Source organism: Schistocerca gregaria, chromosome 1 (assembly GCF_023897955.1).
Source record: "Schistocerca gregaria isolate iqSchGreg1 chromosome 1, iqSchGreg1.2, whole genome shotgun sequence".
NCBI lineage: Eukaryota > Metazoa > Arthropoda > Insecta > Orthoptera > Acrididae > Schistocerca > Schistocerca gregaria.
The window spans coordinates 305,394,129-305,409,290 of record NC_064920.1 but is presented as its reverse complement, the minus strand read 5'-3'; the positions used below and the strand labels follow the sequence as shown (position 1 = coordinate 305,409,290).

Sequence of the window (15,162 nt, the reverse complement as noted above, 5' to 3'; positions counted from 1 at the left end):
GAGTCCCGTCGTTAGGAGGGTTCAGTGCACTTTGTTTTCAGACACACTCGCATTCTGCCCAGCGTTAAACTCTGTTATTAGTTCTGCCACAGTTCATCACCTGTCCAGTTTTACCAGTCTGCCCAGCCTACAACATGCGATATCTGTACTGAGAGATGGCCACCCAACCCCACGACGTCTGGACGTCGTTTCATCTTGGTTTCGCCATGTATGGAAGACACTCACCACAGCACTCCTCATGCGCCCGACAAGTGCAGTTTCCAAAATGCTTGTGCCGAGCTTCCGCATCATCACAATATGCTCTCGGTCAAACCCGGATAGATCGCGCTCCTTCCCCGTTCTATACACGAAGAGCACGCTCACTGATACTACACTACTGGCCATTAAAATTGCTACACCACGAAGATGACGTGCTACAGTCGCGAAATTGAACCGACAGTAATAAGATGCTGTGATATGCAAATGGTTAGCTTTTCAGAGCATTCACATAAGGTTGGAGCCGGTGGCGACACCTACAACGTGCTGACATGAGGAAAGTTTCCAACCGATTTCTCATACACAAACAGTAATTGACCGGCGTTGCCTGGTGAACCGTTGTTGTGATGCCTCGTGATAGGAGGAGAAATGAGTACCATCATGTTTCCGACTTCGACAAAGGTCGGATTGTAGCCTATCGCGATTGCGGTTTATCGTATCGCGACATTCCTGCTCGCGTTAGTCTAGATCCAATGACTATTAGCAGAATATGGAATCGGTGGGTTTAGGAGGGTAATACGGAACGCCGTGCTGGATCCCAATAGCCTCGTATCACTAGCAGGCGAGATGACAGGTATCTCATCCCCATAGCTGTAATGGATCATGCAGCCACGTCTCGATCCCTGAGTCAACAGATGGGGACGTTTGCAAGATAACAACCATCTGCACGGACAGTTCGACGACGTTTGCAGCAGCATGGACTATCAGCACAGATACCATGGCTGCGGTTACCCTTGACGCTGCATCACAGACAGGAGCGCCTGCGATGGTATACTCAACGACGAACCTGGGTGCACGAATGGCGAAATGTCATTTTTTCGGATGAATCCAGGTTCTGTTTACAGCATCACGATGGTCGCATCCGTGTTTGGAGACATCACGGTGAACGCACATTGGAACGTGTATTCGTCATCGCCATACTGGCGTATCACCAGGCGTGATGGTATGGGGTGCCACTGGTTACACGTCACGGTCACCTGTTGTTCGCATTGACGGCACTTTGAACAGTGGACATTACATTTTAGATGTGTTACATTTCATTCGATCCCTGCAAAAACCTACATTTCAACAGGATAACGCACGACCGGATGTTGCAGGTCCTGTAGGGGCCTTTCTGGATACAGCAAATGTTCGACTGGTGCCCTGGCCAGCACATTCTCCAGATCTCTCACCAATTGAAAACGTGTGGTCAATTGTGGCCAAGCAACTGGCTCGTCACAATACGCCAGTCACTACTCTTGACCAAGTGTGGTATAGAGTCGGAGCTGAATGGGCAGCTGTACCTGCACACGGCAACCAAGCTCTGTTTGACTCAATGCCCAGGCGTATTAAGGCCGTTATTACGGCCAGAGGGGGTTGTTCTGGGTACTGATTTCTCATTATCTATGCAACCTGCGTGAAAATGTAATGACGTGTCAGTTGTAGTATAATATATTTGTCCAATGAATACCCGTTTATCATCTGCATTTCTTCTTGGTGTAGCAATTTTAATGGCCAGTAGTGTATTGTATATACGGGTCACTGTTTTTTCGCGACGATGTCGCACCTTGTGAAACTGGTGGTCATAATGTTCTGGCCGATCAGTGTACTTCTACAGTTGTACAAAGTCCAGAAGCGTGTGGGGCTTCTCGGACGGCCTGTAGAGAGAAAAAGTAAAACCGCTGTGTACGGGGCGCAGAGAGGAGCCGTGGCCAGCGGCGCTGTGGCGGCTGGCACACGCGCGGGGCGCCGTCACGGTGTGGCGCGGGTCCCGGCCGCCCCCGCCGCTGCCGCCGCCGGCCGCCGCGCGGTGGGTGTGCGTGCTGGCTGACGCCGCGGACCTCCCGCTGGTGGCGAGCTGGGCGGCGGCGCTGCGCGGCGCCTCGGGCCCCCGCTGGCGGCCGCTGGTGGTGGTGCGAGGGCCGCAGGTGGCGCGCGCGGCCGGGGCCCTGGGCGAGGTGCGCGCGGCCGCCGTCGTGGCGCTGCTGTCGCCGGCGGGCACCCGCGTGCTGCTGCACGAGCCGCGCGGCCGCCGCCTGCGAGAGGTGGCCGGGTGGCGACGCCGGAACTTGTCGCTGCTGCTGGACGCCGCCAGGCGCCTCCGCCGACCCAGCGTCACCGTCTGCGCCGTATCCGTGCCGCCCGCCGTCTACTACGACGAGCAAGATCAGCTGCGCGGCTACGAGTACACACTGCTCCGCGTCGCTCTCTCCTCCCTCGGATTCTCCGTACAGGTGAGACCTATACAAATCGTGGTCCATTCACAATGAAATTGACACACACTATAGCCTAGTTTACACGACGATATTGGGTTGCGTCACTCGTTGTGTGGAATGAGTTGCACGTAAATGGTTTCATATGAAACGTCCCCTTAGAAAATAAAAAAAAAATGGGGGTTCCTTTTTAAAAAACGTTGTTGATATCCGTTTGACCTATGGCAGCGCCATCTAGCGGGCCAACCATAGTGCCATCTGGTTTCCCCCTTCAAGCTAGACGAGTTTAGTTTTTTGCAGTTTTTTCGTTTGATGCTTATTTCGTGAGACATTTGGCCCGGACACGATCAATGGACCACCCTGAATACTGGTTTAGCCGTGTCTAAAAATATGTGTAAGTAGGCTGTTTAGGTTTTTATAGTGGTAACGGCACGTAGCGCTCTGTATGAAAATCACTGGCTGTGCTGTGTGCAGTCTGTGGCTGGGTGGCATTGTTGGAACTCGCTATTGTAGTGTGCTGATAGACCTCTTACACATTATTTGCTTTTCAAACAGCTGAGCAAAATTGAACGTACTCAGACATTACTTTCTTTACTTATTCTGATCAACACTAAACTGACACACAATATTTTTAGCGCAACGCAATCTGACTTCCAAAAATCCCTACAAATGACTAACAATAACCTAAACCTTTCATCAATCACTTACCTCACAAAAATCTTCGTTACTCGAACTACTGCAATACAGCGAGCCCCAATACTGCCAGTTAAACAAAAGATTCTAACTACTGAAGTGACTAACTACTCACAGGCACAGTTAGCAAATGAAAGATTTTGATAAAGAACAAACAATGTATTTACCTTAACAGTGTTCAAAATTCACTAATCCAGTCTTACAAATTTACTGTCTCTGATGGACACACGTCCAGATCATCCGCTCTCAAAACTCCGCCATCTCTCTCCCCACATCCACCACTGCTGGCGGCTCACCTCCAACTGCTCAACGCTACGCTCTGTTAACAGCCAATTGCCCAACACTACAATAGCGACTTCCAACAATGCCACCCAGCCACAGACTGCACACAGCACAGCCAGTGATTTTCATACAGAGCGCTACGTGCCGTTACCAATATAAAAACCTAAACAGCCTAATTACACATACTTGTAGACACGGCGAAACCAGTATTAAAGGTGGTCCATTGATCGTGTCCGGGCCAAATATCTCACGAAATAAGCATCAAACGAAAAAACTACAAAAAAGAAAACTCTTCTAGCTTGAAGGCGGAAACCAGATGGCGCTATGGTTGGCCCGCTAGATGGCGCTGCCATAGGTCAAACGGATATCAACTACGTTTTTAAAATAGGAACCCCCACTTTTCTTACATATTCGTGTGGTACCTAAGGAAATATGAATGTATTAGTTGGACCACTTCTTTCGCTTTGTAGTAGATGGCGCTGTAATAGTCATAAACGTATATGTCCGTGGTATCACGTAAAATTCCGCCAGTGCGGACGGTATTTGCTTCGTGATACATTACCCGTGTTAAAATGGACCGTTTACCAATTGCGGAAAAGGTCGATATCGTGTTGATGTATGGATATTGTGATAATAATGCCCAACGGGCGTGTGCTATGTATGTTGCTCGTTATCCTGGACGACATCATCCAAGTGTCCTGACCGTTCGCCGGATAGTTACGTTATTTAAGGAAACAGGAAGTGTTCAGCCATATGTGAAGCGTCAACCACGACCTGCAACAAATGATGATGCCCAAGCAGGTGTTTTAGCTACTGTCGCGGCTAATCCGCACATCAGTAGCACACGAACTGCGCAAGAATCGGGAATCTCAGAAACATCGTTGTTGAGAATGCTACATCAACATCGATTGCACCCGTACCATATTTCTATGCACCAGGAATTGCATGGCGACGACTTTGAACGTCGTGTACAGTTCTGCAAGTGGGTACAAGAGAAATTACAGGACGATGACAGATTTTTAGCACGCGTTCTATTTAGCGACGAAGCGTCATTCACCAACAGCGGTAACGTAAACCGGCACAATATGCACTATTGGGCAACGAATAATCCACGATGGCTGCGACAAGTGGGACATCAGCGACCTTGGCGGGTTAATGTATGGTGCGGCATTATGGGAGGAAGTGTAATTGGCCCCCATTTTATTGTGACAATCTAAGTGGTGAAATGTATGCTGATTTCCTACTTGATGTTCCACCGATGTTACTGCAAGATGTTTCACTGCATGACAGAATGGCGATGTACTTCCAACGTGATGGATGTTCGGCACATAGCTCGCGTGCGGTTGAAGCGGTATTGAATAGCATATTTCGTGACAGGCGGATTGGTCGTCGAAGCACCATACCATGGCCCGCACGTTCACTGGATCCGACGTCCCCGGATTCCTTTCTGTGGGGAAAGTTGAAGGATATTTGCTATTGCGATCCACCGACAACGCCTAACAGCATGCGTCAGTGCATTGTCAGTGCATCTACGAACATTACGGAAGGTGAACTACTCGCTGTTGAAAGGAATGTCGTTACACGTATTGCCAAATGCACTGAGGTTGACGGACATTATTTTGAGCATTTATTGCATTAATGTGGTATTTACAGGTAATCATGCTGTAACAGCATGCATTCTCAGAAATGAGAACTTCACAAAGGTACATGTATCACATTGCAACAACCAGAATAAAATGTTCAAACGTACCTACGTTCTATATTTTAATTTAAAAAACCTACCTGCTACCAACTGTTTGTCTAAAATTGTGAGCCATATGTTTGTGACTATCGCAAACCAAAAAAAGTAGTTCAGCTAAAACATTCATATTTCTGTACGTACTACATGAATATGTAATAAAAAATGTGGGTTCCTATTTTTAAAAAAAATGCAGTTGATATCCGTTTGACCTATGGCAGCGCAATCTAGCGGGCCAACCATAGCGCCATCTGGTTTCCCCCTTCAAGCTAGACAAGTTTCATTCTTTGTAGTTTTTTGTTTTGACGCTTATTTCGTGAAATATTTGGCCCAGTCACGACCAATGGACCACCCTGTATACTTCAGTTTCATAGTTTTGTGGGTTCCCGAGTCGTGTCTGAAATGAAAGTTTTGGCAGCTGCACATTGCACGAGTTGCGATGGAGTTAAATCTTGTTGCGTGGAATTGCTGCATAAGAAAAAAAATAAGAAACGTGTTTCGATTCGTGACTGGATGAAGAAAAGAAGTCAGCCCGGTTGCTCAGCATCCTTGCTGAAATAATATGTAATGAAAGACCCAAGAAGGTCTTTTAACTATCTTAGAATGTCAATGGACCTGCCCGTTGGCTAGCTTGTATGGACGCAATAGCTCCGCTATCTTGCAATTCTTTAAGTTCAGAAACTTCCTTGTCCCATAATGCAATGAGAACAGTTCTGGCCCAGCAAAATTTCGGCTGAGCATTGTTTTTCATAGTAATATGTGCAACAAAATTGTTAGCCCTACCTAAGCCATCAGAAAAGAGTTCAGGGAATTCTTTCACCAAGCTAGCTACACTGTTTTTGGCATTGAATGCAGTCACTGACAACACATTGTCCTGAACTTTTAGGCCAAACAAATCTAACGAATGAATGTGAAATATGTTGTCACAATCATGTGATGGTAACGCAGTGAAAGCTGCAGCTGCGTGGGCGACAAATACATGACAGGTAAAGTACATTTTCCGAGAATGGGAATGTTTTTTTCCATTATAAGCTGTCAGGTGTGTGCTAGTTTTAGGCAGGCGTGGGAAACCTGACACTTCGTAAGTGTTACGATTTAGCAATGTAACAGAGGTACGCATGTCGAATTGAAATTTCACACGTTTCCCACTAAGATGTAAATGAACAAAAAGTTCGTTGGACTAGTGTAGCACTGAAGAAATTGTTTGCTTGCTAGGTTTGCTAATGCCTGCAGCAGGCTTTGAATACACTGCATTGATTACATGGGCCCCGTGACTAGATTTTTGGGAGTGGGCAGAATTATTGTGTTTGTTCCATTTGAAACACATGGATTGTATGTGATCTTTCTTGCCACAAGCGTAACACTGTGCTTGTCTGGACAGGCAATCTTGGCGTTGGTGCCATCAATTGCACCGAGGGCATTTCTTAATTCTTTTCACTGACATAGCCACCTCTTTAGAGAACCGTTTACGCGACGTGGCATGCATGTGCTGTTGCTGTCTACTTGGCCAGTCGTGAGCAAAGTACGACTCAACCCAACACATTGGCAGCTGCTCAAATTCATCGGGCGCTACGACGCCTGAATCATACTGATCTAGAATTTGCGCTACGTGCTAAAATTATGGATCTCACTGTTTCAGAATCTGCTCTCTATGGTCGACATCAGTTACAGTATACACGATCGCATCGCACAACATAACATCAGAGTATAAAGCACATGTGAATTTACATTTCCTCTGCATACACTGTAAATCTGTCATCAACTCATGATAAGTTTGTTCTGACCTTTCGTGCAATGAAAGAATTGGTACCTAGCTGCCACCACATTCACTTGTTGGTCATAATAGTTAGTTAGAGAACTTATAACCTGACCATAAGAAAGTTCACTCAGAGTGGCGGTAGGGATCAACTTCTGAATGAGGTGAACGACTGCACTTCCTGCCATTGACAAAAAGTAACGTAGTTTCACAGTACCTGGTACTTTGTGAGCAATGATGTGGGCTTCATACAGGTGCAACCAATCGAGCCATTCCTCTTCTTTTTCGTTAAACCAGCAAAAAGGTGGTGTGGCACTTGGAGCCACATTTGTTGCCTGTTGCGCAGCGTTCGTGGCTTGGTTTGTGAGTAACTGCTGTAACATACTGAGAAGGGTTGCAACATGCTACGTCTGAAACTGAAACAGCTGTGTTAGTTGCATTGCATCTATCACTTGCAGATGAGGCGTCTGAGCAGGGGTGGGAGAGGTGCGTTGCTCTTATTGGAATAGGCAAATACAGCAAACAGACAATGCAAGCAATAATAATAAGCACTCAAGCAAAGAAAATTTCTGGAAGTCCACGTGAAAACACCGAATAGAAAAAAAACGCTATAAGAATCACTGTTAAAACATGTAAACACACCCCTGCAAAGAAAAGGCAAGGCAGAATTAAGGTGCCAGCAAAACACAAAAGCCAACAACAAAACAAAATCTGTCGCAGCTAACGGCCCTAGCTGCAAAACGTGAACAGGTTGTCACATTGGTATTTGTTCACCTTGTCGCCAATCTTGTTGTGTCTAGGAATCCTGCATACTCAGTTCGCTAGACAAACAATCAAACAACTCGTATTAATGAGTTTTATTACAAAAAGCGGAGCTATTGAACGCAGTTTTCCGACATTCCTTCACCAGGGAAGACGAATGGAATATTCCAGAAATTGAAACACGAACAGCTGCTAGCATGAGTTTCTTAGAAGTAGATACCTTAGGAGTTGCGAAGCAACTCAAATCGCTTGATGAGGGCAAGTCTTCAGGTCCAGATTGTATACCGATTAGGTTCCTTTCAGATTACGCTCATACAATAGCTCCCTACTTAGCAATCATATACAACCACTCGCTCACCGATAGATCTGTACCTACAGATTGGAAAATTGCGCAGGTCGCACCAGTGTTTAAGAAGGGTAGTAGGAGTAATCTATTGAACCACAGACCTATATCATTGACGTCGGTTTGCAGTAGGGTTTTGGAGCATATATTGTATTCAAACATTATGAATCACCTCGAAGGGAACGATCTATGGATACGTAATCAGCATGGTTTCAGAAAACATCGTTCTTGTGCAACGCAGGTAGCTCTTTATTCGCACGAAGTAATGGCCGCTATCGACAAGGGGACTTAAGTTGATTCCGTATTTCTAGATTTCCGGAAAGCTTTTGACACCGTTCCTCACAAGCGACTTCTAATCAAGCTGCGGACCTATGGGGTATCGTCTCAGTTGTGTGACTGGATTTGTGATTTCCTGTCAGGAAGGTCGCAGTTCGTAGTAATAGACGGCAAATCATCGAGTAAAACTGAAGTGATATCAGGTATTCCCCAGGGAAGCGTCCTGGGACCTCTGCTGTTCCTGATCTATATAAATGACCTGGGTGACAATCTGAGCAGTTCTCTTAGGTTGTTCGCAGATTATGCTGTAATTTACCGTCTAGTAAAGTCATCCAAAGACCAGTATCAGTTGCAAAGCAATTTAGAAAAGATTGCTGTATGGTGTGGCAGTTCACGCTAAATAACGAAAAGTGTGAGATGATGCACATGAGTTCTAAAGGAAATCCGTTGGAATTCGATTACTCGATAAATAGTACAATTCTCAAGGCTGTCAATTCAACTAAGTGCCTGGGTGTTAAAATTACGAACAACTTCAGTTGGAAGACCACATAGATAATATTGTGGGGAACGCGAGCCAAAGGTCGCGTTGCATTGGCAGGACACTTAGAAGATGCAACAAGTCCACTAAAGAGACAGCTTACCCTACACTCGTTCGTCCTCTTTTAGAATATTGCTGCGCGGTGTGGGATCCTTACCAGGTGGCATTGACGGAGGTCATTGAAAGGGTGCAAAAAAAGGGCAGCTCGGTTTGTATTATCACGTAATAGGGAGAGAGTGTGGCAGATATGATACGCGAGTTGATATGGAAGTCATTAAAGCAAAGACGTTTTTCGTCGCGACGAGATTTATTTACGAAATTTCAGCACCAACTTCCTCTTCCGAAAGCGAAAATATTTTGTTGAGCCCAACCTACATAGGTAGGAATGATCATCAAAATAAAATAAGAGAAATTAGAGCTCGAACAGAAAGGTTTAGGTGTTCGTTTTTCCCGAGCGGTTTTCGGGAGTTGAATGGTAGAGAGATAGTACGATTGTGGTTCGATGAACCCTCTGCCAAGCACTTAAATGTGAATTGCAGAGTAATCATGTAGATGCAGATGTAGATGAAGACAATTACAGTTAATGAACTATGGCAATTACACTGATGTGTCATAAGCAAAGGGCGACATATGAAATAATCAGTTTTCACAATGACCGCTGATCTCTAACTGACAAAAGTCTTTCCTGAATTACTATCGAAGTGCCTAATGTTGACGCTGCTATGCAAGTGGCCTGCCACCAGTTGGTCGCGGGGCTTATGTCCTCTTCACCTAGGGTCCGCTGCTGTCGCATTGTCGTCCTTGAAGGGAGGTCAGTGAGCGTGTGATTGGTTGACTTCTTCTCACAGCTTCTCTTCCCTGTCGTTCTCGACTGGCGTGCCAGCACTTGACTTTATGCCGTAACCGTTCTATGTATGCTTTCAGCCCATGTAAACACTGCTTGTGCATGTGTTTCTCATCACATTTTCGTTCACGTTGGGATGTATTGCTTCCATTATGGAGTCTCAAATGGATGCTTTGGCCCACATGATGGTCATGCTCCAGCATACACAGTGCACCCATGAGCTTCTAGTGGAATGGCTAATGCTGCCTTTCATGACATCACCTGAACTCTCCCATTACCTCTCACTTGTAGACACTGTGGTCTAGGGGTTCCAGATGGCCGCTCTGCAGTTCCAGGCATTCAACAAGAAGATCAAGCCGTGGCCGAATTACATCGCATGCCTGGAGCAACTCTTCCTGGCGCCTGGAATATCATGTGATAACCAACAGAGCACTTCTTTCCTGGCAGACGTGGGCTCTAAGATGTGCCACCATCTCCAGCAACTTCATGCAGAGGTGGAACCTAACGCCCTATTATATGATCAAACCAAATCCATCTTGTTGGATTACTTGGATTCCCAGGTACATGTATCAGTGGCAGACCATCATATCTCTGCTGCCATAAAGTGCAGGTCAGTCCTACAATGAATGAATCACTCTCCTCCAAGGCTTCTACCATGACTGTCATTTCACATGTAACAATGAACAGTCAAACAATCTTATGTGGCCTCCTTGGACAGAGACATTATCCCCACTTATGAGCCCAATGAAAGCCTCCATAAATACGTTCTAAACTTAAAAGACACATCTTTTAAAAAGTGTCTGATTATTTGACTGTTCAAGCAGTGTCCTAAGTCGTCAGCTATCATGCAGAATGCCTGCAATGTGTGTGCTTGGCCGATATACCATGCCCCAACCCTGGGTCGCACCCCTTCCTGGCAGAGCACTCGGGAAGGAGGCCTGCCTGCAACGGCCTGACACTGCTCTCCGCAGTTTCTATCCTGCAGCCACCGTTTCATTAGCCATCAACAGTGCCCCTCCTGTCGAGCCAAGTGCTCTGGCTGTGGGAAGTCCAGCCATCATGCCAAAGTTACCAGGTGTCACGATGGATGTTGGTGGATCTTGCCCACAATGGCCCCTCAGAAACAGAGGGGCATGCAGTGCTGGACATCTTCCCAGTTATCACCTTTGTCCAGGTGATCCTTTGATGCACATAAGAGGTGCTGGCCATCACTGTGCACATTTAGACACTCTGGTCTCGCTGTAGACTTATACATGGTTCTCAATAGTTCTTATTGTTTGGACTTAACATTTCCAGGTGAGGAACCCCCCGCCCCACTTTCTAGCCATAATTCTATCCTTCTCCACAGTTACAGCAATGAACTAATCAAGGTTAGTGGATATATTACTACCCAGTGTTGATACAATTTGACCTCTCTTTGAACCAAGATCTTGATTGTGGATGCCCTGCGTGCAATCAGCCATTAGGTATAGACCTCTTTCAAGTGCTGGGCCTGGACGTCCATGATTCTAACCTGACCTCTAACTCACTGGGGGGCTAAGGCCTGCTTAAAGGTTCTTCTGTCACAGTTTAGTTCAGTTTTCTCTGGTCCAGTATCAGGGATTACAGGCTTTGAGGCACACATTGCCCTCCCATACACCACCCTAAAATTCTACAAGGAAAGAAACATCCTGTTTGTGCTCTGTGGCAAGTTGTGATAAAACATCCACCAGCTCCAGGATGAAGGTATTCTTTCCCCACTTCCTAACAGCCAGTGGGCCTCTCTCATAATTGTCACTGGAAAGTCCAATGGGGCATTGCAAGTCTGCAGCAATTTCAAGTCTACAAGCAATGTCCATTCCATTGTTGAAGCTTATCCTGAAATGGGCACTGGATTAACTTAACTTTTACCAGAATTTCATTCCACATGCTGTCGACATCACCGAATCCTTACTTCTTTTTCCCTGTAAAAATGTTTGTTGGAACTGAACCACTGGCCAAGGAGCTGACACTCTGTAAGATTCTCTGCATGATACATTATGGATGGCCTCAGAATCATTGGTGCCTTCAACATCTGGATATCCAGGCTTACTGGCATTGCCTTCATGAGCTACTTACACTCAACTGGATCCTCTTCCTCCAAGGGAATGACAGGTGCCCTGACATCATCAGTCTGGCTGTGTACTCTGTCCACACACATGCTGAGCACTTAGGCATGGTTTTCACGAAACGCCTCACCTGCCCACATGTGTTATGGAGAGGGATGGATGCTTCCATCACCTTCATGATCAAGGCTTTCACGGTGTACCACAGTAAACAAGCCACTCCACCACATCACTTCTTCACTGGATACATTCCACATCTTGGTCGCACTTACATCTGCACTCTGCAGTGCGTTTCTTGAGCTACTCTTGGCCAATACTCATCGACACAGGAGGTGGTTTTCGTTATATTTCCCGAATTCCCAACACATTCACTGACAAAAATACACTTTATCCTGTATTTTCGCCATTGAGAGGCTCAGTATGTGTCAGCTTAACACAGATGCCCCCATAGATCGCAGCTTTCCATCCTTCATCCTACTTCAGCCCCGTCCTCACCGTGGTGTTTGTCCAATGTAAGTTTTTGGTCCCCAGGTGGGCCCTTCTTTTTCCCAAAGCTTTCAACCATCGTCTCTCAACTCTTAGGCTACTATACGTCGAAAATCAATCTTTCAGACTGTTCCATCTGCTGTAAAGATATGGACAAAATGCCGAACCATCAAGCTCGCTTCCCAAACCTTCCAGTTAACCTTCCTCTTTTGTTCCAGATGTGGGACCATCTCAACTTCCCGTTCCAAACATCAAGGGCACCAACCAACTTTGTCAGACTGCCACGTCCAACCACCTCACCCCCAGAGGTGCTGCCAGAGGAAACATTAGCGCTGCCCGCTCCAACACCCATAGAAGCGGAATTCACTTTCCGGACCTAGTTGGCAGCCAGCACATGCCCATCGCTACCTGCAAGTTTCACATGGGTCTCCAATCCCTAGCCCCCAGTGAGGAAAGGAAGAGATGTACACAGTTTATTGGGCTTACTCCTACTCTTCCTGCAATGCACGTGACATCCAAGTTATAGAGGCAGCCTGCTTCCTTAACAGAAGATAGTCAAAGGCTGCCATGGCACACTCGACCACCAGACGGCGATCAAAGCTCCAGCAATGGTTGCTGGCGCCACCGACCCCTTTCTTACGACGACGTGACAGGACAGATTCCCGACTATAGCCTAGCCCCGAGGGCTGCACTTACACCAGCACACAGGCTGTAAGAAGCCAGTCCACTCTTAGTGGCCTTCCTGGCCCACATGCCGAATGCTCGTGCAATTCTTCAGTCAGGAGCTCACTCCGGACCTGTGCCAGATCCCACACGTGGTGTTCCTGAAGAAGACCCAGTGTTGACATTGTGACTGATGAGCAGACTTGTAATAGTTCTTTATTTGTCTTTAACTCAGCTTCGCCAGACTTATAAATCCTTCGAATCTGAACCCTTGGGGACTTTGTGTCAGCAATGTTTGTGGCAAGATCTTTAATTCAGAACTTTAGATTTTCTACCTTACCAGGGCATCTGCCAGAAGTGCCTTTGTGATACTCACTTACTTACTCACTGGTCACACCAGACTCGAGAGTCCTTTACTGCAGCAACGTATTTTGGCCATCTGTCCCTGTCTTGGGCTATTTCCTTCCATTCACCTTCAATACCTAGGCTCCTCAAATCAGCCTTCACATTGTCCTCCTATCTACGCCTCGGTCTCCTCACAGGACTTTTTCCCTCTAATTGCCCTACCAGTACTCTGCGCACTGCCCTGTCCTCATCCATTCGAGCTACGTGACCCGCCCATCGCAGCCTAAGTGATTTAATAATACTGATTATGTCAGGGCTTGAATAGAGTTCGTGAACCTCTTCGTTATGCAGTTTTCGTCACTCTCCGCTAATGTCATCCCTTTTTGCTCCGGAGATTGTGACAGAATCATAAAAAATTAAATTGTTTGCGACTGTTACGAGACTTGTTTCCAAGAAGGAAATTTGTGTTCGCATAGTTCAGATAAAGTTAGTTTTTACTGTATACCTGGGTCTTCACTTTCTAGCCACCTTTGGCTGATACTTTACCACTCTTGGTCTGAAACTATGAAGATCGGCCATCTCCAAAGTACACAGCTAGTACAATCCTGATACAGCAACTGGATTTTCCCCACTAATCTTTCACATACGCTCCTTTTCCTCAGGCACTCCCAGATGCTCTCCATTATATATCGTTTTCTTACATATAAGAACACAGTTAATAGGTTCTTGCCTATCCTTGAGTATTGTTTATCAACTGTGGGTACTGAAATTAGATCCACTGTCCATTTGTTATTTCTTAAGTCATACTACTTGTCTTTCAACTGTAGTTGTATGGTCTTTCTCAATCTTTAGTCTATGATATTCTCTACAATTTTCAGCCCAAGTGACGGAAGGGATATTTGCCTACAATTAGTGGGCTCTTGTCTACTGCAAATTTATAACAGCTCTTTTTTAATATTTAAAATATGTATCATTGATGTTACTTACGTGAAATTACACTGTTTATTTTTAGTCTTTATCTTTTAATTAAAATAAAAAACACTGAAAGGTAAAGATACACTACTGGCCATTAAAATTGCTACACCACGAAGATGACGTGCTACAGACGAGAAATTTAACCGACAGGAAGAAGAAGCAGTGATATGCAAATGATTAGCTTTTCAGAGCATTCAAACAAAGGTTGGCGCCCGTGGCGACACCTACAAAGTGCTGACATGAGGAAAGTTTCCAACCGATTTCTCATACTCAAACAGCAGTTGACTGGCGTTGCCTGGTGAAACGTTGTTGCGATGCCTCGTGTTAGGAGGAGAAATGCGTACCATCACGTTTCTGACTTTGATAAAGGATGGATTGTAGCCTATCGCGATTGCGGTTTATCGTATCGCGACATTGCTGATCGCGCTGGTCGAGATCCAATGACTGATAGGAGAATATGGAATCGCTGGGTTTAAAAGGGTAATACGGAACGCCGTGCTGGATCCCAACAGCCTCGTATCGCTAGCAGTCGAGATGACAGGCACCTTATCCGCATGGCTGTAACGCAGCGTGCAGCCACGTCTCGATCCCTGAGTCAACAGATGGGGACGTTTGCAAGACAACAACCATCTGCACGAACATTTCGACGACGTTTGCAGCAGCACGGGCTATCAGCTCGGAGAGCATGGCTGCAGTTACACTTGACGCTGCATCACAGACAGGAGCGCCTGTGATGGTGTACTCAACGACGAACGTGGGTGCACGAATGGCAAAACGTCAGTTTTCGGATGAATCCAGGTTCTGTTTGCAGCATCATGATGGTCGATTCTATGTTTGGCGACATCGTGGTGAACACACATTGGAAGCGTGTATTCATCATCGCCATACTGACGTATAACCTGGCATGATGGTATGGGGTGCCATTAGTTA

The 15,162-nt window shown here is 46.2% G+C and overlaps 1 protein-coding gene across 1 annotated transcript in view; it reads left to right on the top strand.

Annotated features, from left to right (window-relative positions):
* Nucleotides 1–15,162, top strand: part of LOC126344326 (uncharacterized) — a 98,885-nt gene that overhangs the window by 59,399 nt on the left and 24,324 nt on the right. Inside the window, exon 3 of the mRNA XM_050002014.1 lies at nt 1,934–2,468. Within this exon, the coding sequence (XP_049857971.1) occupies nt 1,934–2,468 (535 nt within the window). The remainder of the gene's footprint in view (nt 1–1,933; nt 2,469–15,162) is intronic.